This window comes from Capra hircus, chromosome 11 (genome assembly GCF_001704415.2).
Source record: "Capra hircus breed San Clemente chromosome 11, ASM170441v1, whole genome shotgun sequence".
In the NCBI taxonomy this organism is placed as follows: domain Eukaryota; kingdom Metazoa; phylum Chordata; class Mammalia; order Artiodactyla; family Bovidae; genus Capra; species Capra hircus.
The window spans coordinates 73,281,025-73,306,077 of NC_030818.1; the positions used below are offsets into that span (position 1 = coordinate 73,281,025).

General features: G+C 36.6%; 1 protein-coding gene across 3 annotated transcripts in view; it reads left to right on the plus strand.

Moving 5' to 3' along the window:
- The window catches only part of ASXL2 (additional sex combs like 2, transcriptional regulator), a 116,490-nt gene that overhangs the window by 34,416 nt on the left and 57,021 nt on the right, over positions 1-25,053 (plus strand). For 2 of the 3 annotated variants that reach the window (XM_005686939.3, XM_018055539.1), the window contains exons 2-3: positions 8,084-8,166; positions 12,000-12,002. In XM_005686939.3, the coding sequence (XP_005686996.2) occupies positions 8,084-8,166; positions 12,000-12,002 (86 nt within the window). The remainder of the gene's footprint in view (positions 1-8,083; positions 8,167-11,999; positions 12,003-25,053) is intronic. The other variant, XM_018055538.1, reaches the window with a different exon arrangement.

Sequence of the window (25,053 nt, forward strand, 5' to 3'; positions counted from 1 at the left end):
TCTTAAACAGTTTTAACTAATTGGCTTCCTCTATTTTATTTCATTAAAAAACAGTACACCTGGAAAATCAATGAAAATAATTTTCATTAAGAAAGAACACCGTATGACACAGGGAACCCAAAGCTGGTGCTCTGTGACAACCTAGAGGGGGAGGGAGGTTGAAGAGTGAGGGGACATATGTATACTTACGGCTGATTTGTGTTGATGTATGGAAGAAACCATCATAATATTATAAAGTAATTATGTTCCAATTAAAAATAAAATTTAAAAAAAAACACAGAAATTTCAGGTCTCCATTTGCAGTAGCTTAATGTCTTGTCAGCATATTAAGTATTTATATATAAATAGTAAAGTTCAACCATATTAAAGTAATTCCTTGCTCTGGATAATAAATTAGAAAATACTTTTAATATTACCATTACCATGGATAATATAAAAGTTTTAATTCTAAATAGAGTTCATTTCATTCTGATAGTGGATTAATTGTTACCTTTCAGTTGATTTGATAGTCCAAAGAAATTTTTATTAATTTCCACTTCATAGCTCCTTGGACCAAAACCTGCTGGTTCATATAAACAGTAGGGCAACCACATCCTCCAGTTTGCTTATCACTACCTTCTGGTAGAGTTGGGATTTGGACTCTGACATTCTGCCTCATTATGATTAATTAGCCAAAGTATTCTTGCATATGAATGGGCCTTATTCTGTGATATTTTACCCTTGCTTTTCTTGCAGAATAGCTTACTATTTTGTCTTTTTATTTGAATATTTGTAATGTAAATATTAATAGACCATATAAGTGACTTTATAGGGAGTGAAGCCTTGGCATTTAACTTAGTGTTGCTTCATATTTTTGTAAAGTTTAGTTCTTGCCTAATGTTTAGTATTATTGGCAGTCTAGGGCATTTAAATAAGCCAGACAAGAGAAAGACAAATATTGCCTCATCTCATTTATATATGAAATCCAAAAAAGTTGAACTTACAGGAACAGAGTGTAGATGAATGGTTACCAGGGGTTGAGTGGTAGAGGAAATTGGGATATATTGGTCAGAGGATACAAATTAGCAATTTTAAGATAAATGCGTTCTAGGGATATAATGTTCAGCATGATGACTGTGATTAACAATACTGTATTATATACTTGAAATTTGCTTAGAGAGTATATCTGAAATGTTCTCACCACATACAAAAAAAGGGACCTATGTGAGACAGTGAATGTGTTAAGTCAGCCTTAATGTGTGGCAGTCATTTAACAATATATACATATATCAAGTCATCACATTGTACACCTTAACTTACACAGTGTGTTGTCAGTTATATTTCAGTAAAGGTAGGGGGAAAATCTGGCTAAAGTAATAAAATTGTGTGTCTGTAGGGGTGGTGTTGCTTGTGAGTGTCTGAGTGTATTTTAGAGTGGTCAGGAATATCTCGGAAGAAATGAAGTGAGGGAGAGAGTCCATGAATTTCTGAGGAAAAGTATTACAAGGGGAGGGAGCAAGAACAGAGACCCTGAATTAGGAATGAATTGGTTATGTTTGAGAAAGGGCACGAGGGTAATGTGAGAAAAGTGAGATGAAGTTTCATGTAGAATTTCTTAAACTCTATTAGGAACTCAGATTTTCTTCTGATTTTAATATTTTAAAAAGTGATGGGGTTAAAAATCAGAGGAATATGTAACTTAAGTTTTAGGAAGATTACTTAACTGTCATGTGAATAGACTGATGAGTCATTTAGGCTGGTGTAAAAGAAATTGCGGTTTTACATTGTTGAAATTTGCTGTTTCATATTGGAATACATTCTTAAATAAATGTGGTTATGTTATACATCATTTTAATGCACATTTTTCACTTTTTTTGCTAATACTTATTACTTGCTGTTTATTTTATGTTAGACTATAGAAATGACGCTAAACAAAAAGCAAATTTGAGTGATTTTTTTTACTTGAGTTTAAAATGAGTCATAAAGTAGCGGAGAACGACTCCCAACATCAACAATAACATTGGGCCCAGGAACTGCTAGCTAATGTACAGTGCAGAGGTGCTTCAAGAAGTTTTGCAAAGGAGATAAGAGCCTTGAAGATGAGCACAGTGGCTGGCCATTGGGAGTTAACAACGACCAATTGAGAGCAGTCGTGAAAGCTGATTCTGTGAAAACTACAGGAGAAATTGACCATTCTATGGTCATTTGGCATTTGAAGCAAATTGGAAAGGTGAAAAAAGCTGATAAGTGAGTGCCTCATGAGCTGACTGCAAATCAGAAAAATCATTGTTTTGAAATGTTGTCTTATCTTACTGTACTCAACAACAATGAACCATTTCTCTATCAGATTGCGATGTGCGACGAAAAGTGGATTTTATATGACAACCAGTGACAACCAGCTCAGTTGTTGGATGAAGAAGCTCCAAGGTACTTCCCAAAGTCAAATTTTCATCAAAAAAAGGTCATGGTCACTATTTGGTGGTCTGCTGCCCATTTGATCCCCTAATAGCTTTCTGAATCCTGGTAAAACCATTACATATGCTCATAGATGAGATGAACCGAAAACTGCAATGCCTGCAGGTGGCATCGGTCAACAGAAAGGGCCCAATTCTTTTCCTCGACAGTGTCTATCCTCATATCGCTCAACCAACGCTTCAAAAGTTGAACGAATTGGGCTATGAAGTTTTCCTCATTCAGCATTATTCACCTGACCCCTTGCCAACTGACTTACCAGTTCTTCAAGCATCTTGACAAATTTTTGCAGGCAAAATACTTCCACAACCAGCAGGAGGCAGAAAATGCTTTCCAAGAATTCCTCGAATCCCAAAGCATGGATTTTTATGCTACAGGAATAATAAATAAACAAACTTACTTCTTGTTGACAAAAATGTGTTGATTGTAATGGTTCCTATTTTGCTTAATAAAGATGTGTTTGAGCCTAGTTAATAATGATTTAAAATTCATGGCTGAAACTGCAGTTACTTTTGTACCAACATGTATGGATGTGAGAGTTGGACTGTGAAGAAAGCTGAGTGCCGAAGAATTGATGCTTTTGAACTGTGGTGTTGGAGAAGACTCCTGAGAGTCCCATGGACTGCAAGGAGATCCAGCCAGTCTATTCTGAAGGAGATCAGTCCTGGGTGTTCTTTGGAAGGAATGATGCTAAAGCTGAAACTCCAGTACTTTGGCCACCTGATGTGAAGAGTTGACTCACTGGAAGACTCTGATGCTGGGAGGGATTGGGGGCAGGAGGAGAAGGGGACGACCTGGATGGCATCACCGACTCCAGGAATGTGGGTTTGGGTGAACTCTGGGAGTTGGTGATGGACAGGGAGGCCTGGTGTGCTGCAATTCATGGGGTCGCAGAGTCAGACACAACTGAGCGACTGAACTGAACTGAATAGTTAGATATGGCTTTGGCTGCATATAACAGTTCCTTAAATGATTTGGAAGTTTATTATTCTTCCTTCCAGCTGTCTGGAGGTGTAGTTAGTCCACCATTCTTAGGGTGTGTCCTTGTCTGTATGGTTCAGAATGACTTGTCTTCTTCATTTTCAAGACAGGGTTGAGGAAGGGCCAAAGAGGGATGTGTCCATGACTTTGTGTGTGTGTGTGTGTGTGTGTTTTGTGTGTGTGTTTTTTGTCCATGACTTTTGAAAATCTGGGTTGGAGTCACTCCGCCCCACATTGTGTTGTCCGGTACCTGCATTCCACACCTAGATTTGAGTGCACGTTTTTTTTTTTTTTCATCTGTAGCTATATAATATTCAATTGTGTAAATATACTGGTTTTCTTAATATCTTTTTATTAGATAAGAAACCTTTAAACTTTTTTTTTTGAGTAACATAATGAATATTTTCTTATATTATCAATAGTTTAAAGTTGAATAAAATTGAATTTGTACACTGGATTGTGTGTACATATCCATTTCGTGGCTGTGTTTTATTATTCCCATGTTTTTGCTGTCCAGAGTAGCAGGGAAAAAAACCATTGAAATGTGACCTTTTTTTGCGTTTGATCGTTTGTGAAATCAAGCATCCTTTGTTGTTTCTTCCATACATTTTTATTATAGGATATTGAATGTGTACATAGAAGTCAACAATAATATAATGAATATTTTTGTACCATCTCATAGTTTCTATAATTGTTGACTTATAGCCTGCCTTGCAATACTTAATCTCTATTTAAATTTCCTCGTTATAACTTTGAAGCACATCTCCAACATCATATAATTTTATCTGTATTTCAGTATGCAAATGTTACTTGATATTTTCTGTTCAGTTGTTTTAATTCTTTATGAGCTATCTGTGTCCATGATGTATTTTTCTCCATTTTTAGTAATTTTATATGATTTTAATATATAGATAGTAAATACAGGTCCAGTTTTCTGTTATAGATCTTAAGTTGGATAAAGGTAGTAAGTTAAATTTAGGGCATGTTAATTTTGAGATGAAACATACAGGTTGATGTTTAAAAGCAGTTATAAACAGACTGTGCTGCTGCTTTTCATTTATCAAAATGGGAGTGATTGATGAAGTCTTGGGAATGGATGATTTTATTCAGGGAGAGTTGGAGTGAAAAAGAAAAGCTCTAAAATGATACTTGTGAAATATTTAGGGGGTGGTCACAGAAAAAGACTGGAGAAGGAAATGGCAACCACTCCAGTATTCTTGCCTGGGAAATGTCTTGGACAGAGAAGCCTGGCAGGCTACGTGGTCCATAGAATCTCAAGTCAGACATGGCCTAGCAACTGCACAACAGAAAGACTACGGAGAAACATTTTAGAAAAAAAGAGTCTGGAGAGAGCAGTATCTTAAGAGGGAAAGGGTAATAACATCTGATGTAGCAGAGAGGTCATGGAAGATGTAAACAAGTTTATTTGTTGGATTTTATGGTTAAGCAAATGAGGAAAGAGATGCAGACACAGGACACAGTACGCTGTAGGCTGCAAGACAGACCTGAGTTTGAATTATGACTCCCGCTTAACCTTGCTGCGTTATGTTTGGAAATTTGCTTAGCTATTAGCAAATTTACGATTTGTTATCTATAACAATAGATAACTATCCTGAGGGTTAGTTATCCCACTTCTTAAATGGGAGTCATGATGCTTCCCTTTTAAAATTGCTGAGACATTTAACTGAGAGAATGATTAGCACTTGTTTGTGTCTTCTTTATAAATGATAGTTGCTGATATCACGTCTTGATACCTTAGTGGCTGATCTGAGATATCTGACTTCAAGTGGTATCTATTGCATAAGTCATATCTATTGTTTGTGGTACAATTGCTGTGCTAATTGATAGCTCCTTTGATAGTATAATGTAGATTGTTTCAATTTTAGCTTTCACTTTCATCCTTTAATTGCCAAGGGTTCCAGGTTAAGAATGGAAAATGATTCAGGTAAAGAGAGTTTCTGCCTAAAATTTGTATAAAAAGAAGAGGAGGAATACAAAATTGACTTATAAGAAAGCAGTTTAAAGCAAGTCTGTTACTGCAAAATATTCTTCATTTTCCTTTAAGAATATCTTAAACTCTTCATTCTTAGAGGATATTTTTGCTGGACAGGAATTTTTAAATTACGGTCCTTGCCTTTCAGCACTCAAAAATGTGCTTCACTGTTTCTGCCTTTCATGGTTTCTGATGAGAAACCCACATGAGTCACTTGAATTGTTGTTCTCCTAAGTGAAATAGTGTTTTTCCTTGGCTGCTTTCAAGATTTTAAAATTTTCTTTGGTTTTCAGTAATTTGGTTGTGATATATCTGTGTATAGATTTCCTTGAATTTATGTTGTTTGAGATTCATTGGTTCTCCTGAAATTGTACGTGTGTATCTTTCACCAAATTTGCTAAGCTTTTGCGGCTGTTGTTTATGTTTTGTGCATGCTCCTCTTTATTTTCTCATTTTGGGACTCTGGTGACATGCCCATTGACTCTGTTCATCTGTTTTTTTGTTTTCTCCCCCTATAACTTTTCTCTCTGTCAAATTGAATATTTTCTGTTGCTCAGTCTTCAGGTTCACTGATTCTCTTCTTCTGTTACCTCCCTTCTGCAGTTGAGCCCCTCCAGAGAATTTTGGATTTTACTTTGGATTGTATTTTTTAGTTTTTAATTTTAATTTTGTTTTATACACCACACAGGTACACACACAATAGTATAATCAACCTTATTTTTTTTATTTTCTCACTTGAGTCGTGTCCAACTCTGTGCGACCCCATAGACAGCAGCCCACCAGGCTCCCCCGTCTCTGGGATTCTGCAGGCAAGAACACTGGAGTGGGTTGCCATTTCCTTCTCCAATGCATGAAAGTGAAAAGTGAAAGGGAAGTCGCTCAGTCATATCCAACTCTTAGCAACCCCATGGACTGCAGCCTACCAGGCTCCTTCGTTCATAGGATTTTCCAGGCAAGAGTACTGGAGTGGGGTGCCATTGCCTCCTCCAATAATCAACCTTACTTCTTTGCTAATACTTCTGTTTTTTTCCCCCCAAGAATAGTCTTCTCGCTTCTTTTTTTTTTTTTTCCTCTTACTTCTTGCAGCATGGTTATAATAGCTGCCCTAAAATCTTTACCTGAAAATTCCAGCATTTGTGTCATCTCAAGTTTATTGTCTGTAGGTTGTCTTGTCCTTTGTTGAGTTACTGTCTTCATATGTCAAGTGATTTGGGTTTGTATATTAGACATTTTTTTCCTTTTGTGACATTTCTGTTGCAGTAAAACTTTGATACTGACTCATTTGAGTCCTATGGAGAATGTTGTTGGTACTTTATTTTGAGGGATTGGGGGTGCTTTTTAAGCAGGCATTTGGCCTTTTCGGTTCAGGACCCAAGTTTCGGCCTAACCTCTGTGCACTAAAATTCTAGTGTCTAGTTTTTAAAACTTTTGTTTCTGTCTGTCCTGCATATGCACCACTGAGTGCTAACTTTGGGAACCTGATAGTGTGTTTAGGGTCGTGTCCACGTATGCTTAGTTCTTGGGTGACCCTAGGAGTGTTTGTCGAACTTCTTGGTGTCACTTTTTGAGCTTCTTTCTCTTTACAAGTTTCCTGATACTTTCTGGCTCCTAGAGAACTTTCTTCCTAGTCCTATGGCTAAATAACTCATGTTTTCATTTCAGCATTTTGCTACACACTTCCGCAGCTGCATCTGCCTTTGATGCCAAGCAACAGGATGGTAGAAAAAGGATATAAACCTTAGGAATTCCAGCACATTCATAGGATTGGAAGGAATCTGCTTTCTTGAAGTTTTAGGTCCCTGTCCAGTCACTGCTGGTATCATCACTGCCACAGTTGCTGCCTTTGAATTGCTTGGGAGTGGGGTCTGAGAGAAAGGGAAAAAACCAAGAGGATCTTCCTCACCTTTTGGGGCCCCCTTGACTGCTTTTCAGACAGAAAAAGGAAAGACTTCTTTTGAAGCCATTTCTGTCTGCACTTACTGTGCAGTTCTGAATTGGGGCTGCTTTAGTTTGGACTGAGTGATCCTAGGGGAAATAAAACCAGGAAACTAACTGCTGAGTTAGTAGTACTTCTGGTTTTGGTTTCCTCAAAACCAACTGCTTCCATTTTCAGAGTCCTCAGATAACTAGCTGCTCCATGTACTCTGTCCAGGTTTTTAGTCATATTCAAGAGGAGAGACAGGATAAACTTTGCTTATATCCTCTTTACCAGAACACAGATACTGTTTAATTTCATTATATTGTTCATTTATTTTGGTTAAGAAATTACTGAGCATCCAAAATGTACTAGACTTTGTTTGGAAATGTAAAGCTGGATACTCTTTGAGCTATTTCCAGTAAGTCTATAGGTAGTTATGTTATGTGGGGTTGGAGGCAGAGAGTAAGCATAATTTCATATTATGAATTCATAATAATTAGTAATCTTTTTTGACTCATTTCTGCTTCAGGATTTGTGACTGAAGAAAAGAATGTCCTATTTAAAGAATGTCCCATTAATTTTTCATTTATTATCCCAAAATTTAAGGGATGAAAATTCTCTGGATTTGTATGTGCTTGATGAAATTAATACATAGCTATAGTAAGAATAAGAAATATAGTTTACATGTGTAATTATAAGAATTTAAGTAAGTAATTTGTTACTATATACTTGTTTCTCAGGTCTTAGAAAAATATCCCAATACACCCATGAGTCATAAAGAAATTCTTCAAGTTATCCAGAGAGAAGGACTAAAAGAAATCAGGTGAGTTATTTAAGTGTTATTTGTAATAATTATAATACTCAATTAGAATATTTTGTAGTATATAGCAGTCTTCAAAGATTATTTAGTAATAATTGCTTTATTAATTTACAATTTATTGAATTCAGATCTTTGGAGTTTTCAGTCATAGCATGGGTAAAAAACCAAAAGTAAGAAAAAATTTGTTATAAGACAGCTATCACCACACCCATGCACTTTAATTCTTAGGAAGCCTGGAGCCATTTTCATCTACATCTTTTCATGTAATAAGCTTGGTCATTAGCAAATAAAAAATACTCTAAACAGTTCAGAGAATGGTAGATGTAGTAGATATAGTCTAGGAAAAAATAACCTTGGCCAAAAAGAATTGTGGAAAAAATATGTAAAGCAGTATGTGTTTTAAGTAATAGTCTTATGTTCAAATAAAACAGCCAGGGTCAATTATTATAGGACCAAAGATAAAACACACTTTAATTTCTAAGAGCTTTATTATATTACAACAGGACATAATAGTCACTGTTCATAGTCAAGACCCTCTGTCATCAAGAAATCTTAAAGTTATGTTCAATATACTTTATATGTTAAGGCAGAAATCTGGGTGTCTACATTAGAGACATTTTCATTACGAGAAGAGGTTGCTGTGCTACTGGTTGTTCTCAGTCAGGGGTGAAATTTGTGTAACGGCCATAGGTGAAGTGTTCAGAGTTTTGGGGGGCTATTTTTGGTTATCACCATGACTAGACAGGAGGGAGCACTATGGTGATAACAGGAACAGAACGAGGGTGCTAAGTGTCTTTCATGCACTGTGCTGGACAGCCCTTCACAGGGAAGAATTGTTCAGCTCAGATGTCAGTGGCGTTGCTGTTGAGAAATAGTGAGCTATATTGGAATATTTGTAGATGGATTCTATATTTTTTGATGAATAGCCATTGTACATTCGAGATTTTTTAATTCTTATTTTCTTTAACATGAAATTCTAGATTTTTAAAGTTGACTCTTTTTTAGTAATACAGTTAAAAACTTGGATATGTGGCCAAATGTCAGTAGGTTGGGGACAAGTTAGCTTTGCTCTGTTAATATTAAATGTGAAGTTAAAGTTTATCTCTGAATAATTAATATGTTCCTGAAAAATATGTGAACATTTGTAAATTAAACCATTAAAATGTGTGAAGAATGAGTCTTTAAACATATTTCTTGTGAATTATTAAAAGATTAATCACTCTTAATTTATCAGTGACATTATTCAAAAGTTTTATTTGAGTTTGACTAGACTTACTAGATTAAGATTAAAGCATAATACTCTAATCCTAGATATTTGTATAGGCTACAGGAGAAAATGATAGTGATTTTAGTTACTTTGAGGAACAAATTCTGCTAAGGCATTTAATATCTTTTTTATGACACTATAGAATTTTCTAGAATAGGAATAAGCAAGAGATATGAATTCTTTTCATAAAATTAGACTTTTGATACACACTGAGGAAATAGACCAGGAAACCTGGTATAAAGAGATCAAACTCTTAACAGTGCCCTAGGTCTAAATGACAATTGCAGGATCATCCATCTCTAACATAGTAAGGCTCTGTGGCTGTAAACTTATCATTATTTCTAGAGAGTAGGCAGGAACAGTGAATGAGAAAGAATACTAAATAAGAACAGAAGGGGGAAAAAAAAGGAAGAACTTAAAAAAATGTAGCAAGATGGTGGAGTCATCAAAAATAGCTTCTGGCTTCACTTAGTGACAACTTACAAATAGCTGTTCTTGATTAAGCTATTGTGGTAATACAGTTATGTGACCACAAAGCAGTACTTTTAAAGTCACCAGTGACTTCCATTGTGTTCAGTTCAGTTCAGTCGCTCAGTCGTGTCCGACTCTGCGACCCCATGAATCGCAGCACGCCAGGCCTCCCTGTCCATTACCAACTCCCGGAGTTCACTCAGACTCAGGTCCATGGAGTCAGTGATGCCATCCAGCCATCTCATCCTCTGTCGTCCCCTTCTCCTCCTGCCCCCAATCCCCCCCAGCATCAGAGTCTTTTCCAATGAGTCAACTCTTCGCATGAGGTGGCCAGAGTACTGGAGTTTCAGCTTTAGCATCATTCCTTCCAAAGAAATCCCAGGGCTGATCTCCTTCAGAGTGGATTACGGAACTTAGTTTTGCCTGTCTTACCGTTCAGCATTATTTAACACAGATGACTGCTATTAATACTTCCTTCTTGAAATGTTTCCTTAGTTGAAGTATCCACAGACATTCCTAATTTTCTTTCTTCCTCTGTAAACTTTTCTTCTCAGTTCTTTTGCTTATTATCTTCTCTCCAGCTCAAGTGCAATTTTGTCCATTCCCGTAACTTTGGAGAGGGGTCACTTTTGTTAGTTTCCCGTTTTGTAGTGATGGGCATTCCCACCTAGCCTTTGTGCATGCTGACCCCTGTACTCAGTTAACTCTTATTTTTTTCAGGTGTCAACTTGAGTATGCCTTTTTCAGAGATCTTTGACTTCCTGATCTATTAATAGATCACATTTTCCATTTTTAGTTTCTAAGTCCTATGGGACTTAAGATTTGAAATTGCATATTGTTTTGGTCTTAAAATCATGTATCTTCTCTATAGCTTACATTAAGCTAGTAGCTCCATGAAGGCAGGACATTATCTCCATCCACTTGGCATTCTCCTTCCCCTCCCCCATTCCCCCCCCAGGCTTGGCACGTAATAGACATTGCTAACCTACTTGTTAATGAGTATATGAAGTATCAGTGATTGGAAGGTCATATTCACATGTAGTTATAGCTTACCTTCTTGCTGCATGACATGTCACATGGTAGGTAGTCTTAACAATCTTTAGACCTTTTAGGTAGGTTATGAGATGAAATAGATACTTTGCTTATTGAAGCTGTGCTCCCTTTTAAAGTTTTACTTTCATTCCTTAATCCTTAATACAAGCTTTTCCACTTTTTCCATTTTCTTTCTTCCCCCCATTTTGAAGAATCTTGCTTAATTTTGGTTATTTCCTACTATATTGTTTCATTTTAAAATATATTAAAATGGATGCTGCTCCAATATCTGTCAGCAGATGAATGGATAACTAAAGTGTGGTATATATAGTCTGTGGAATATTGTTCAACCTTAAGGAGTGAGATTCTGATATATGCTACATAGATGAACCTTAAAAACGCACTAAGTGAGTATATGTATAATTGATTCACTGAACTATACATGGAAAGTAACACAACATTGTAAATCAACTATAATACAACAAAAATTTTAAAAAAGAATATGAAAGAATGTATATATATAGATAGATATCTAAACACATGTTGAGTGAAATAAGCAGACAGAAAAAGGCAAATATTATACAGTTCCACATACATGAGATACCTAGAATAGGCAAACTCATAGAGACAGGAGATGGCATAGAGGTTATCAGCGGCTGAGAGTAGGGAGAATAGGGACTTACTGTTTAATTGGTACAGAGTTTCTCTCTAGGATGATGAAAAGTTCTAGAAATGGATAGTGGTAATTAATGGTTGCACAACATTGCAAATCCGCTTAATGCCATTGAATAGTACACTTAAAATGGTAACTTGTATATTATGTATATATTTTACCATAACCAGTCAACAAAAAGAAGTATTAAAAATGAGGTGATTGGCTCATGGTTGAGAAAGATTGTAGTCCCTTTGAGAAGTTAGGTGGTAAGATTGAAAATCATTTACCCAAAGTATGGAATTTTGAATGAGTTAATTAGAAACATGTACAGTATTTTAGAATGTTATAACATTTGAATTAAATGCTCCTTATAACTACAAAGCATACCAGCATTTTAGAAAACAGAAAAAGAAGGTCCGTGAATTTCCCCCCACAATAACTTATGATTTCCTGCATTCCATTTTGTTTGTTTGTTTTTAATTCCTAAGTGAATCCCATTTAAAGATAGAGTTTCCCAAGAAAGTCCCAGGGAAGAAAGAAGATACGGATTTTGTTGTTTCAGGTGAAAAGAACATTTTGGAGTATTCTAAAAGTAGCTTAGTTCTGTTGAGAACAGATAAGAAGATGTGAAAAGAGTTGGAATAACCTTTGGGAAGAAGAAAAGATAAAAAGTTTTTTTAAAAAGAAGAATTTGGAACTTTTAGGTTGTAACAGTTATTGGTAATTTAGATAGATGCCCTGGGGTATTTGGTCATGTTTAAAAAAAAAAGTTTCTGTACCATTTGCCAATAAATAGTTATTTCAGAAAATTTTAAATGGTTTTTAAAAATTTGTTGTGACTTCTCACCCTTGTTAAATTTTTCATGCCTAAAATGCAGCCTAATTGTTTTTTCTCTTAACTTACATAGGAATGGTAACTGGGCAATATAGTTCCCTAGTCTTGAGCTCTTTGACACAGAATTGCTTGTTCCAAAGTTGAAGTTCTGTCAGAACCTTTACAAAAAATTCTGTAAGCTTTTAATCATTTATTTTTACCTATATCCTTTCCTTTTTAAAGTTAGTATTGTTCACTGAGTAAAGATTTTTATTGGGTTGACTTGGTTGAAAAACCCCCATTCTCACTTTAGCTGATGGGTTCTAGATCATGCTATACATTTATGTGACTCTAAATATTGAAAGGATAACTATTTTTGTTTTCCTCTCAAGACACTACAAATGAAATCAAGGATTTGGAGAGACATGTATCCATTTGAGAGACATGATACCATTTGACTACTTCAGTTTCTAAGAGAAATTATTCAGGGTTTTATTTTATCTTGAATCAGTGTAACTTGTGTAGCAAATGTATGTCCTTAGCCATCAGTATTTAAAATAGTCTTTCAAACACTTAACATGTTTCCTTTTTGTCTGATGATGTAGATTTTCCAGTTTACAGGAAGGCTAACTCAGTGCTCCCCTCCCCTCTATTCCTCTTTTCTCCTCACTGGAGTCAGTACTTCTGTGATTGCAAAGTATCCCATCAGGCATGCATACAAACCCCAGAGGTAATTCAAACTCCAGCCTCCTGAATATACTCATGCAGCTTCTCGGAGTTGTTTCTGGGCCTTGGGGCATTCTTTTTTTTCAAATCTTTTTAAAATTAGGTGTGTGAAAGATCCCTATCTTTGAGTTACAGTTCTGTAGTTCTCAGGGTCCAGTCAGCAGACAGAAGCTACCAATACATGGTTTAACAGGGAAGTTAGGAAGTTAACTGTTAATTAACTGATTGATATTAACTGGTAACCAAGAATTAACTATTAAAAGGTAAAGATAACATAGAAGAATACAGTAATTACAGACTTGGGAAGCAACTGTAGGACTAAGGCAGTGTGCCCTAGGAAAGAATAACTTTCCTGTTCCCAGATTCAGCTCTCCGTGGAGAAGGTGGGGCTCTGGTTCAGTGGATGACAGAGTTCTCTGGTGCCATAGCCTGAGGTGGCGCATCAGAGGCCACCTTCTGAGTACTAAAAGAACTTGCTGGAAAGCCTCCTGCTGGGTGTTCAGCTGGGGAGCCAGCTGAGCCACCAGCAGAATTTTCCAGGGAGGTACCCTTAGGCTTTCTGCTGAACGTTGCTGAAGGGTGAGCCACTATGGAGTGTCCCTCTTACTGTTGGGTGCTGCAAGCTCAAGAAGAAGCAGGCTAGAGCACACTAAAACCAGAAAGGAAAGACCCCATTTTTTCTTTGTGCAGTGTCCTCCCAGCACTCTACTGACAAAAGGTAACATTGAGCCAGCTGGCAAAGGAGAAATGTTTCTAGAATCCAACTTCATTATCACAGAGAAGGGCAAAGAAGGTTGGATTTGGAGCTAAAACTCAATAAATCAATAACTGGCACAGAAAGGGTCAGTAATTTTTCCTGAATAACAGGTCATTGACTGGTCCCATGTACCACTTTTGTTTAGTTGATTTCTTTCCATCTGTGCTCCAGCTAAACTGGTACAGTGCTGTTGCCTGTTTAGGATCTGAAATTTCTTCTCTGTACTCAAGACATTAAGCCATCATTTATCCTCATCTCTTACGAAAGAATCTTGAAATCTTTCAAAGTCAGCTGAGATATTACCTCCACAAAGCTGGTGGCTTTTTCCTTTTCAGTTCAACATATCTTCCCTCTCTCAATATTTTTCTCTTTTAAAGAAGATTTGGCATGCAGGATCTTAGTTCTCGACCAGGGATCAAACCTCGAGGGGAGTCTCCTGTTTTGTTCCTGTTATTGGTGATTTTTATTTTCTCTTTTATCTTTGTCAGTCTTGCTTGAGATTTGTTAATTTTTTTTTTTTTTTTTTAGCCACCAGAGTTTTGTTTCTTTGCTTTTTCTCTATTGTTATTGTCATTGTTTTTCCACTTAAAAAAATCATTTTATGACTATGATGAGAATATGGTCTCTGTTGGGATTTTAAATGTTCCATGCATGCTTGAAAAGCCTGTGTGTTTGTTTTCTCCTGGTTTGGGGGTAGAGTGTTCGGTAAATGTAAGGTCATTTTGGTTAACAGGGTTGTTCACATCTTCTGTACCATTACTGGTTTTCCTGTCTATTTGTTTTATTGATTATTGAAAGAAAGGTGTTGAAGTTTCCAAGTATGGTTGTGTCTTTATTTCTCTTTTCGGTTATTTAGTTTTTTGCTTCAAGTATTTTGAATATTTACTGTTAGGTGCACATTCATTAAGGGCATTAAATTCTCTTAGTTGACCCTATTATCATTCTGTAATTACCCTGTTTATCCCTGGTGTTATTCTTCTTGTATGTTTACAGTGGATGCTCTAGTGATTATAATATATACCCAACCTTTCACAGAATTCTTAGGATTAATATTTTACTGTCTTTAATAAAATGTAGAAGCCTTACAACCATTTAGGTCCCTTTATCCACCCTCTATCTGTTACAGTTGTCATATGTGTTACATCTCACACATGGACTTCCCCACCAATGTTGTTATTTGCTTTCTGGCCATAAAGAGCTGAAAGACTGTTTTTACCCAGATGTTCACCATTTCATTTGCTCTTCATTCTTCCCTTAAGTTCCACATTCCCCTCCAGTATCATCTCCCTTCAGCCTGAAACACTTCCCTTTCAGTATTTCTTTAAGAACTGCTCTGCTGGTGAATTCTTAGTTTTCCTTCCTTTGAGAATGTCCTTTGGGAGGGGTAGAGCAGGGGAGGCTTTCATTTCGAAGAATTTTTTTGTTGGATACAGAATTTGGTATTGATAGCTCTTGTATTTCAGTACTTTAAAAATGTTGCTCTACTGCCTTCTTACCTCCATGGTTTTTGTGAGAAATACATGCTTGTTTCAATTATTGCCCTCCTGTAAGTAATCCTGATACACTGTTTTCTCTGGTTGCTTTCAAGATCATTTCTTTTTGCTTAGTTTACAGCAGTTTGATTTTTTTAAAAACATACCTAGGTGTGGATTTCTTTGTGTTTAAATCTCTTTAGCATTCCCTGAGCTTCTTGAATCTATAGCTTTATATATTTTGCCAAATTTGGCAGATTTTCAGCCATTCTTCAAATATTTTTTCTTCACTACATTCTTTTGTCTTCTTCCAGTGTCATGAGTCTGCTCATTTTTCCTCAGCCTTTTTCTGTCTATATTCCAGATAGGATGATTTCTGTTGCTCCTTTGTCACATGCTCTGACACTTTGTTCTGCATTCAGCCACTGAGCCCATCCAGTGAAATTTTACAAATTTCTGATATATCCTTTAATTCCAAAATTTGTGATTCTATTTTTTTTAATAGTTTTTGTTTCTTTGCTGAAAACTTCTGTCTTCCCATTAATTTCAAGTTATCTTTGCCGCATGGATATAGTAATAATGCTTTAAAGTTTCTGACTGTTAAGTCCAGCATCTGGGTAATCTCAGAATTAGCAACTGTTGATTGTTTTTTCCTTGAGAATCTATCACATTTTCCTGAACCTTAGATTATTGAGAAATTTAAGATAGTATTCTGGATATTTTGAATAATATATTGTTTTTAGGTTCTGTTTTTCTTCTAAAAGCTTCTGTAGAATACTGATTTCTTTCTTTTTTTACAGTAAATAGCCCAACTAGTCACAGACCACATGTTCTCTCTTCTGTGTTAGTTTGATAATCACTTCATATTTTAAAGCCTTTGCTTTGCTGTTTTGGATCTGTTCCTTGTTAGTCTGAGGTGTGAGCAGGGATTCAGTTCTAAAAAGCCTTTGCTGTGTTGATGGGGAATGTCCTATGTGCACCTCAGAGATGAGCCCAGGCCTTGTGAGGGAGTTAGGGGAGACCCTTCTCTGGTTCTTTTCTCTTAGGAATTCCATACCGCACAACCCATTCTTACAGTTTTACTTATCCTCTACAGTAGGACATCTCCTCAGCTAGGTCATGCTTTTTAGTCAAAGTGGTGAGAAATAAACCCCAGAAAACTCACTCTCTGAGAGTTTACCCAGCTGAAGTTTGAGTATAGTCCACATGACTACCCTCACTTATTAGACCAACTGCATAGTTCACAGATTTCCTTTTTTTTTTTTTTTTTAAGACTTTATTTTATTTTTGGCTGCACTGAGTGTTTGTTGCTGCATGTAAGCTTTCTCTCGTTACGGTGAATGGGGGCTACTCTCTAGTTGCGGTGCACAGGCTTCTCATTGCAGTACCTTCTCTCGTTGTGGAACATGGGTTCTCAGCGTGTGGGCTCAGTATTGTGGTGCATGGGCTTAGTTGCTCTGCAGAATGTGGAATCTTCCGGGAACAAGGATTGAACCTGTGTCCACTACATTGGCAGGCGGATTCTTAACCAGTGGACCACCAGGGAAGTCCTCACAGATTTCTAAGACCACTCTCAAGGCTTGGTAATTTGCTGAAAGTACTTGTGTAACAAAGAAAATTGTTAAGCACTTGGTTTTGAAAGGATACAGATGAAGATTTGTCAAGGGAAGAGACACACGGAGTCAAGGTGCAGTACCCAGCGCAGAGCTTTCAGTCATCCTCTCCCCATGACTTAGGATAACATCAGTGTGTGACACTAAGCAGAGTATTGTCAACCAGGGAAGTTCACTTGAGCCTTGGTGTCCAGAGTTTTTATTTATTGGGGGTCCATCATGTAGGCATTATTCAGTTTTCAGTGTCCAGCCCCTCTAGTGGTCAGCCGATACCATGTGACCCAAGCCCCCGCCTTAAATCACATTGTTGGTATGTATCAAAGCCCCTACTCCAGATTGCAGTGTTTCTATGTGGCTGGCCCTGATAGGGCCTAGTGATTATTTCTTAAGCCAAGGGCAAGGCCAGCCTTCTGTTCAATTCAGTTCAGTTGCTCAGTTGTGTCCGACTCTTTGCGACCCCATGAATCACAGCACACCAGGCCTCCCTGTCCATCACCAACTCCCAGAGTTCACTCAGATTCACGTCCATTGAATCAGTGATGCCATCCAGCCATCTCATCCTCTGTCTTCCCCTTCTCCTCCTGCCCCCAATCCCTCCCAGCATCAGAGTCTTTTCCAGTGAGTCAGCTCTTCACATGAGGTGGCCAAAGTACTGGAGTTTCAGCTTTAGCATCATTCCTTCCAAAGAAATCCCAGGGCTGATCTCCTTCAGAATGGACTGGTTGGATCTCTTTGCAGTCCAAGGGACTCTCAAGAGTCTTCTCCAACACCACAGTTCAAAAGCATCAATTCTTCAGCGCTCAGCCTTCTTCACAGTCCAACTCTCACATCCATACATGACCACAGGAAAAACCATAGCCTTGACTAGACGGACCTTAGTCGGCAAAGTAATGTCTCTGCTTTTGAATATGCTATCTAGGTTGGTCATAACTTTCTTTCCAAGGAGTAAGTGTCTTTAAAATTTCATGGCTGCAGTCTCCATCTGCAGTGATTTTGGAGCCCAGAAAAATAAAGTCTGACACTGTTTCCACTGTTTCCCCATCTATATCCCATGAAGTGATGGGACTGGATGCCATGATCTTCATTTTCTGAATGTTGAGCTTTAAGCCAACTTTTTCACTCTCCTCTTTCACTTTCATCAAGAGGCTTTTTAGCTCCTCTTCACTTTCTGCCATAAGGGTGGTGTCATCTGCATATCTGAGGTTATTGCTATTTCTCCCGGCAATCTTGATTCCAGCTTGTGTTTCTTCCAGTCCAGCATTTCTCATGATGTACTCCGCATAGAAGTTAAATAAGCAGGGTGACAATATACAGCCTTGACGTACTCCTTTTCCTATTTGGAACCAGTCTGTTGTTCCATGTCCAGTTCTAACTGTTGCTTCCTGATCTGAGTACAGGTTTCTCAAGAGGCAGGTCAGGTGGTCTAGTATTCCCATCTCTCTCAGAATTTTCCACAGTGTATTGTGATCCACACAGTCAAAGGCTTTGGCATAGTCGATAAAGCAGACATAGATGTTTTCCTGGAACTCTCTTGCTTTTTCCATGATCCAGCAGATGTTGGCAATTTGATCTCTGGTTCCTCTGCCTTTTCTAAAACCAGCTTGAACATCTGGAAGTTCACAGTTCACATATTACTGAAGCCTGGCTTGGAGAATTTTGAGCATTACTAGCATGTGAGATGAGTGCAATTGTGCAGTAGTTTGAGCTTTCTTTGGGATTGGAATGAAAACTGACTGTTTCCAGTCCTGCGGTGACTGCTGAGTTTTCCAAATTTGCTGGCATGTTGAGTGCAGCACTTTCACAGCATCATCTTTCAGGATTTGGAATAGCTCAACTGGAATTCCATCACCTCCAATAATGGTAAATTCTATACTGTATGATCTCATGTGAATTAGGTTTTGACTTCCCAGCGTGCCTGCTATCTTAATTTTCAGTGTTTTAAGTAGTTACTTTTTAAAAATTGACATATAGTTCACATACCATTGTAGTCTACATTTTAGAGCATACTGCTCAGGTTTTTTTTTTTTTTAAAGTTTACTCACCCAAAACATTTTCATCACCCTGGAAAGAAGCCCTGTACTCATTAGCTGCCACTCCCCTTCCTTGTCCCCTGCAACTCTCCCCATGGTCCAGCCCTAGGCAATTAGTAATATGCTTTTTGTCTCCATGGATTTGCCGATTTTGGATATTTTGTGTAATGAAGTTACATAATGTGTGGTCGTCTGTGACTGGCTTCTTTCATATATAATGAATTTGAAGGCTCATTCATATGGTAGCATTTATCAGTACTTCATTCCTTTGTTGCCAAATAATATTCCATTATATACATATGCCAGATTTTATTTATCCATTCATCTGTTGATATTTGGTTGTTTCTACTTTTTGGCTATTATGAATAATGTTACTATGAACAAGTAATAATGTTACTTGTACTCATGTACAAGTTTTTTTATAAAAGTTGCTTTTTATATTTTTGTCTACAGTCTTTTGGTGTAACAGGCAGATAGGCTGGCTGTTGTGGGCCTGCTTTGTCTTCACCAGTACCAGAAGTCCTAGTCAATTTTAAATCATGAAATTGGATTGAGCTTTAAATTCATGGAATCTTCCATGGTGAACCACAAATTTCAAGTTGGAGAATCCTGGTGTTTTTCTTTGGCTTTGAATGGAATTCTAGATTTTGTTTTCCAGTCATTTTTAAATTACAGTAAGGAGGGTTGTCACAGTTTGGTGTAGGCCATTTAACAGGTGTTTTATGACTAGGTGTTTGGAACCTGAGTGTCAACTGTATAATTGGAGCCTGGCTTTTCTAAAACCAAATAAGTAAGTGGATCTGAATAGAACACAGTAAACCAGTGCGAGTCCATTGCCATGGTTAAGCATTGCTCTGTCCAAATGGAAATACTAAGCCTACTGAAATATTTACATCTGAAAATTACAAGACATGTAGTCTGATATTTAGATATAATTTATGAAGGATGTGCTGCAGCATTTTGAGAGTTGAACGGATTAAGGAGACAAAGAGGACTTTACTAGATTATGCAAGATATGGTGTGGTTTAGATTAGGGTAAGGAGAACAGACAGATTTGAGATCATGTTTCAGGACTTGCTAATGGATTGGATATGGAAAGTATTAGGAAGGAAGAAATGAAAAATTATTTCTAGGATTCCTTGATTGTACAGTTGCCATTTACCATAGGGAGGAAGAACAGAGGAATAAACTGGGAAAGTGAAGGGAAATAAACAGAGGAATAAACTGGGAAAGTAGTAAAGAATCCAGTGAGCATATTTAGTGGATTCAGAAAAAAAGTTTTGAACATCATGAGGGGTGAGGAGAAGTGTTCAAGTGTGGGGAGTGGTTTTGTTATACGTGTTAAGACAGCAGTTAAAAAGAAAAGGTAGTGATGACTGGAGCTGTAGAGTAGGTATCTGTTTTTTTGGGTGTTGATGAATAAATAGTTCCAGGTATGTTATAAAATCTAAAAATAAATTCTTTTACAAGTCTAGGTTTATAAGTTAGGTACTGAAGACAGTTTTTTAATGTAAATTTTTACTTTTGGAAAATTCCACACTAAAAAGTGTATATCTACCACATAAATTGTAAATAGTTCTCTCACCCCAGACTGTTTAAGGGTTAATTTCAGATATTTTATTGCTTCCAGTATGTACTTAACACATAGGAGCTTGAGAGACTATGTGCTATTTGGATATTCTGTTTTGTTTTTAAAAACAGAGCAACTAAACAGAGACATTATGCATACATCCTATTGGTAAAGCATACAGAGAATAGTACATAGTACAAAAATCAGGCGCTTATGTATACTTTGAGACCGTTCTGGCTAATCCTTAAAATGTTACCATTTTTTTACTACTTCTATCCTTAGTCTTTTGTAGAAATTTTCTCTGCCAATCACCTGTGGCTGTCATTATTATTTACAAATGTGCTTTTACAACAGTGAATTTAGGACTTCAAGCCTTCCTTCTAAAGTAGCCATTGCTTTTAATAACTGCTCCTCCACCCCCGAGTTCTTTTACCAGCTTTGCTCATTCTGTTGGCTGTATTATCTTGCCTCTTTTTCATCAGTGTATCACCTAGTAGAGAAAGAGTTTTTAGGAAAAAAGAAAATAGTATTCATTTCCTGAGACCTGTTCTTTGTACTAGTTTTTCGTTGTTTGCTTTTTGGTCTTTCCATTCATGAGTAGAAGAGGAAAGAGAAATTTAAAAGATTCTGGGTATTGATGAATTTTTTATCCACAGATTTAGTGTTTTCTGAGACCATTTATGAGTGGTCCCAACTGACCCCAAGGGTTCATGATATATAACAGTAATTTTGCTGAGGCCTGTATGAATTTGAATCTTATACACTGTAAAATTGGTGTGCGTGGGTAAGCTGTACAGCTAATAAATGAGCATAGCCAACTGCCTAGCTCTTAAATTAGGTTGATCATTGCTTATTTGCCACCTCTGAAACAAGTTGGGAAGTATTTAAAAGCATTGATTCTTTATGGAGGAAGACCTGGAAAGGAAGACTAAGTTTAAGTTACTTGTATGTGCATTCCTTACAAAAGGAGTCTGTCTAGTTCTGTTTTACAGCTTTATGCCTCTGATTAATAATACTCTTTAAGGGGTACTCTCTTTTGCATTCCTCATCCTCTTCTCCCTCCCCAACCTCTTTCCCAAAAACAGTCACCTGATTTCAGTCATAGAATGATATAGCTGGAAAAGATAAATACGATATTACAGTTATATCTCATTTTATTATTGAAGAATTAAGGCCCATCGAGATTGAGACTTGGCCAGGGTAGCACAACTAGCCTCAGTGAAATAAAAAGTCAAGCTTCCTGCTGACTTTTGTTCTTTTTTTTTTCAGTATATACTGCCTCTGCATCTATCGTTCTCCCTTCCCTCTGACTAGTATATTTGCTCTATTGTTTTTAAAATAAAACTTATACCATGTGCTAACACAGAACAGTAGGTTAGTGACTGTCTAACTGTAAATTGCTTTCTGGAAGAATTCGAAGTAAAAACTCCAGCCATTATAATAATTTGTCTTCTCAAAGGGCCAGTAGGTTTTTAAAATTTTTTATTTTATATTGGAGTATAGCTGATTAACAATGTTGTGATAGTTTCTACTGGACAGCACAGGGACTCAGCCATACATATGCATATATCCATTCTCCTCCAAACTCTGCTTCCATCCAGGCTGCCATATAACATTGAGCAAAGTTCCCTGTGCTATGCAGTAAGACCTTGTTGGTTATCCGTTTTAATAGAGCAGTGTGTCCATGTTGATCCCGACTCTGTGACTATCCCTTCCCCTCATAGGGCCAGTACATTTTTAAAGAACTTTTCCTATAGGAACATTTAAACAGATCTTTATAGTGTTATCTTACAGAGCTCAAAATTGTTACCTACAGGGAGTTTTTTCTTGTGTTTCAGTCTTGTATCCCAAGCAAGCCCTTTCAGAGTTAGAATTGTAAAGCACTCTGGGAACCATCTAGCAAAAATTATGCTTAATAAACATCTTCCAGATTAAAATGTTACCTCTTTGGAGGAGTCCTGATTGTATCTGATTAGTATTGAATGCATTTACTTATGTGCAAAATACTCTTCCTCACGAGGCATTTAAATATGTTTTAGTTCACTTCACACAAAAACTAATCCAATTCCCTAAATTTTTTTCTCACCTCTTCTTATATAAAAGTATATAGCAAGGGAAATAAAGTCTTCATTCTCTACTACGTTGCGGCAGAAATCATTGCCACAGAGCAGATAATTTGACTGTGAAACTGAATTGCCTTGAGATGATTTCATTAGAAAGAGCTCAGCTTAAGAATAAAGAATATTATTAGTTAAATTGATACCACATTTATCTAAGGTTAGCTGATACCTTTGAGTTCAGCCTATACTTTCTTTATCTGCTAATTTTAGTCTGCTTCCAAGCCTGCATACCTTGTAGGGATGTCAGAAGGATTATGAAAAAAACTAATAAAACAAAAAAAACTTGGATATTAAAAGTATTTTTGTCTGTTATTATTTAGCTTCATAATGAGTTACATTATGGAACAAAGGGAAGCTAATAAACCTTAGAGGCTATAGCCAGTTGCTTTATGATGGTTCCTTGAAATTTGAAATGCATGGGAAGGATATTAAAGAATGGGGTATATTCAGTGTATCCACATTCAACTTTAAGCTGCTGTAATAGTTTTACTCTGCCACGTAATTAAGGTACTACAATTATTATCTTAAATGATTTAGACTCTTTAGTTGATGTATTTTAGACACTGATATTTGAGACTAAACTTGTAAATTCTAAAGAAATTTATGTTTTATGTAGCAAAGTATGGGGGAGAGTACTAATTTGAAGGATATTGTTGGGAAGGGAACAGAGAATTTAATTTTTTGGCTTAATTGTTGCTTTGTAAAGAAAAATTAAAAGCTCTTTGTTTTTTTGTTTTTCTTTTCCTTCTTTGATTTTCTTGGGGTGCATTCCAACTCCAGAAGGTAAGAATTACTTTATTCTAAAGAAGTATTATACAGTTATAAAGCACTCTTTTACACATTTAATTGAACTTACTCTTGGATGCATGATGTTTACTTTATAAAACTAATTAGTGTAGAAACTAAGAGTGATATTAATGTGTAAATATTGGTTGTATATGCTTTTTTATTGTTGTTCTTATAATTTGTAATAATCACTGGTTATACTTTTAGAAACCCAGTCTACATTTAGTTTCAAGATGATTATTTGACTTTCTAACATAGGAATGCCTAGTATTCTACAGACTAATAATGAAAATATTTAAGAGATTGGAAATGTGTGAGCTAACACTTGCTGTATGGCTGTAAGATTAAAAATGTATGTTTATGCTCTTACTGATTTAGAGAGAGTATTGGTAAATCCTTTAAAGGAATAACACTTATTTAAAACCAGGCCCAAAACAGGTTAAAATTCACCATCACCGATGTGATGGACATGTGTTTAAGTAGGCTCCAGGAGTTGGTGATGGACAGGTAAGCCTGGTGTGCTGCAGTCCATGGGGTCGCAAAGAATTGGACATGACTGAGCTGATTGGTAAATCCTTTAAAGGAATGACACTTATTTAAAACCAGGCCCAAAACAGGTTAAAATTCTTAGTCTGAGTCTTCACTGAATTGGCTTTTTGTCTGCCGTTTTAGATAACATTTTAGATACACCTCTGTTATAACAGTTCCCATGTTAGGGTTATTATATGCCTGCAACACTTGACAGTAGGAACCATATCCATGTGTTTCCATTTCACTAGGGCATGGCATGTTTGGCTTTTAGTTAGAGCTTAGTAAATCTGTTTAACTCTAGTTTAATTTCTATTCCATTAATTTTGTTTATAAGAAACTATTCATTTTTGAATTTTAGTTTATGGAGGAAACCTTATTTAAGGTCATACAAACAGTTAAAATTATAATTAAAAATTTTTTTAAATAGGCAAGAAAAACTTTTGTTTTTTTGAGTGGGTCTTATACTTCATTAGGTTCTTTTGGTATGAATAATAGGAACCAAATGTGAATAACTTTATCAAAATGAGATTTATTTGAATATGGGGTAGCTTACAGTTTCAAAGGAAAGAAACAGGCTCTGGAATTAAGAGAACTAAGTTAGCTACAGAGATCAGGCAGCTGACACTTGAAGGATGGGCTCATCAGGGCCCTCCAGCTGGGATGAATTAGTCTATGTCTACTTTGCTCCAGGTTAAAAATTCAAGGAAGACTGGCCTAGTGTCCAGGGATGGTGAGACATATTAATGGACAGTCCTACAAAGACTATTTCCAGTGGTGTAGGGAATAGTTCCTCAAAGCAAGATTGCATGTTCTTTTCCGGAGAAAGAGAGAATATATTGACTAGGCAGAAATGTCCACTACACTGCTTACTGTAGAAGGTAAGAGTACAACAGAAAAACTTAAGCCCCAAGCAATTGTAAGAACTGTCCCTTTATACACATTCTCCCAGTGGTAACATTGTGCATCACCACAGTACAGTATCACAGGAGTATATTGCTTTTGATACAATCTACCTGGCTTTATTTGTATTCATTTATGTATGTGGG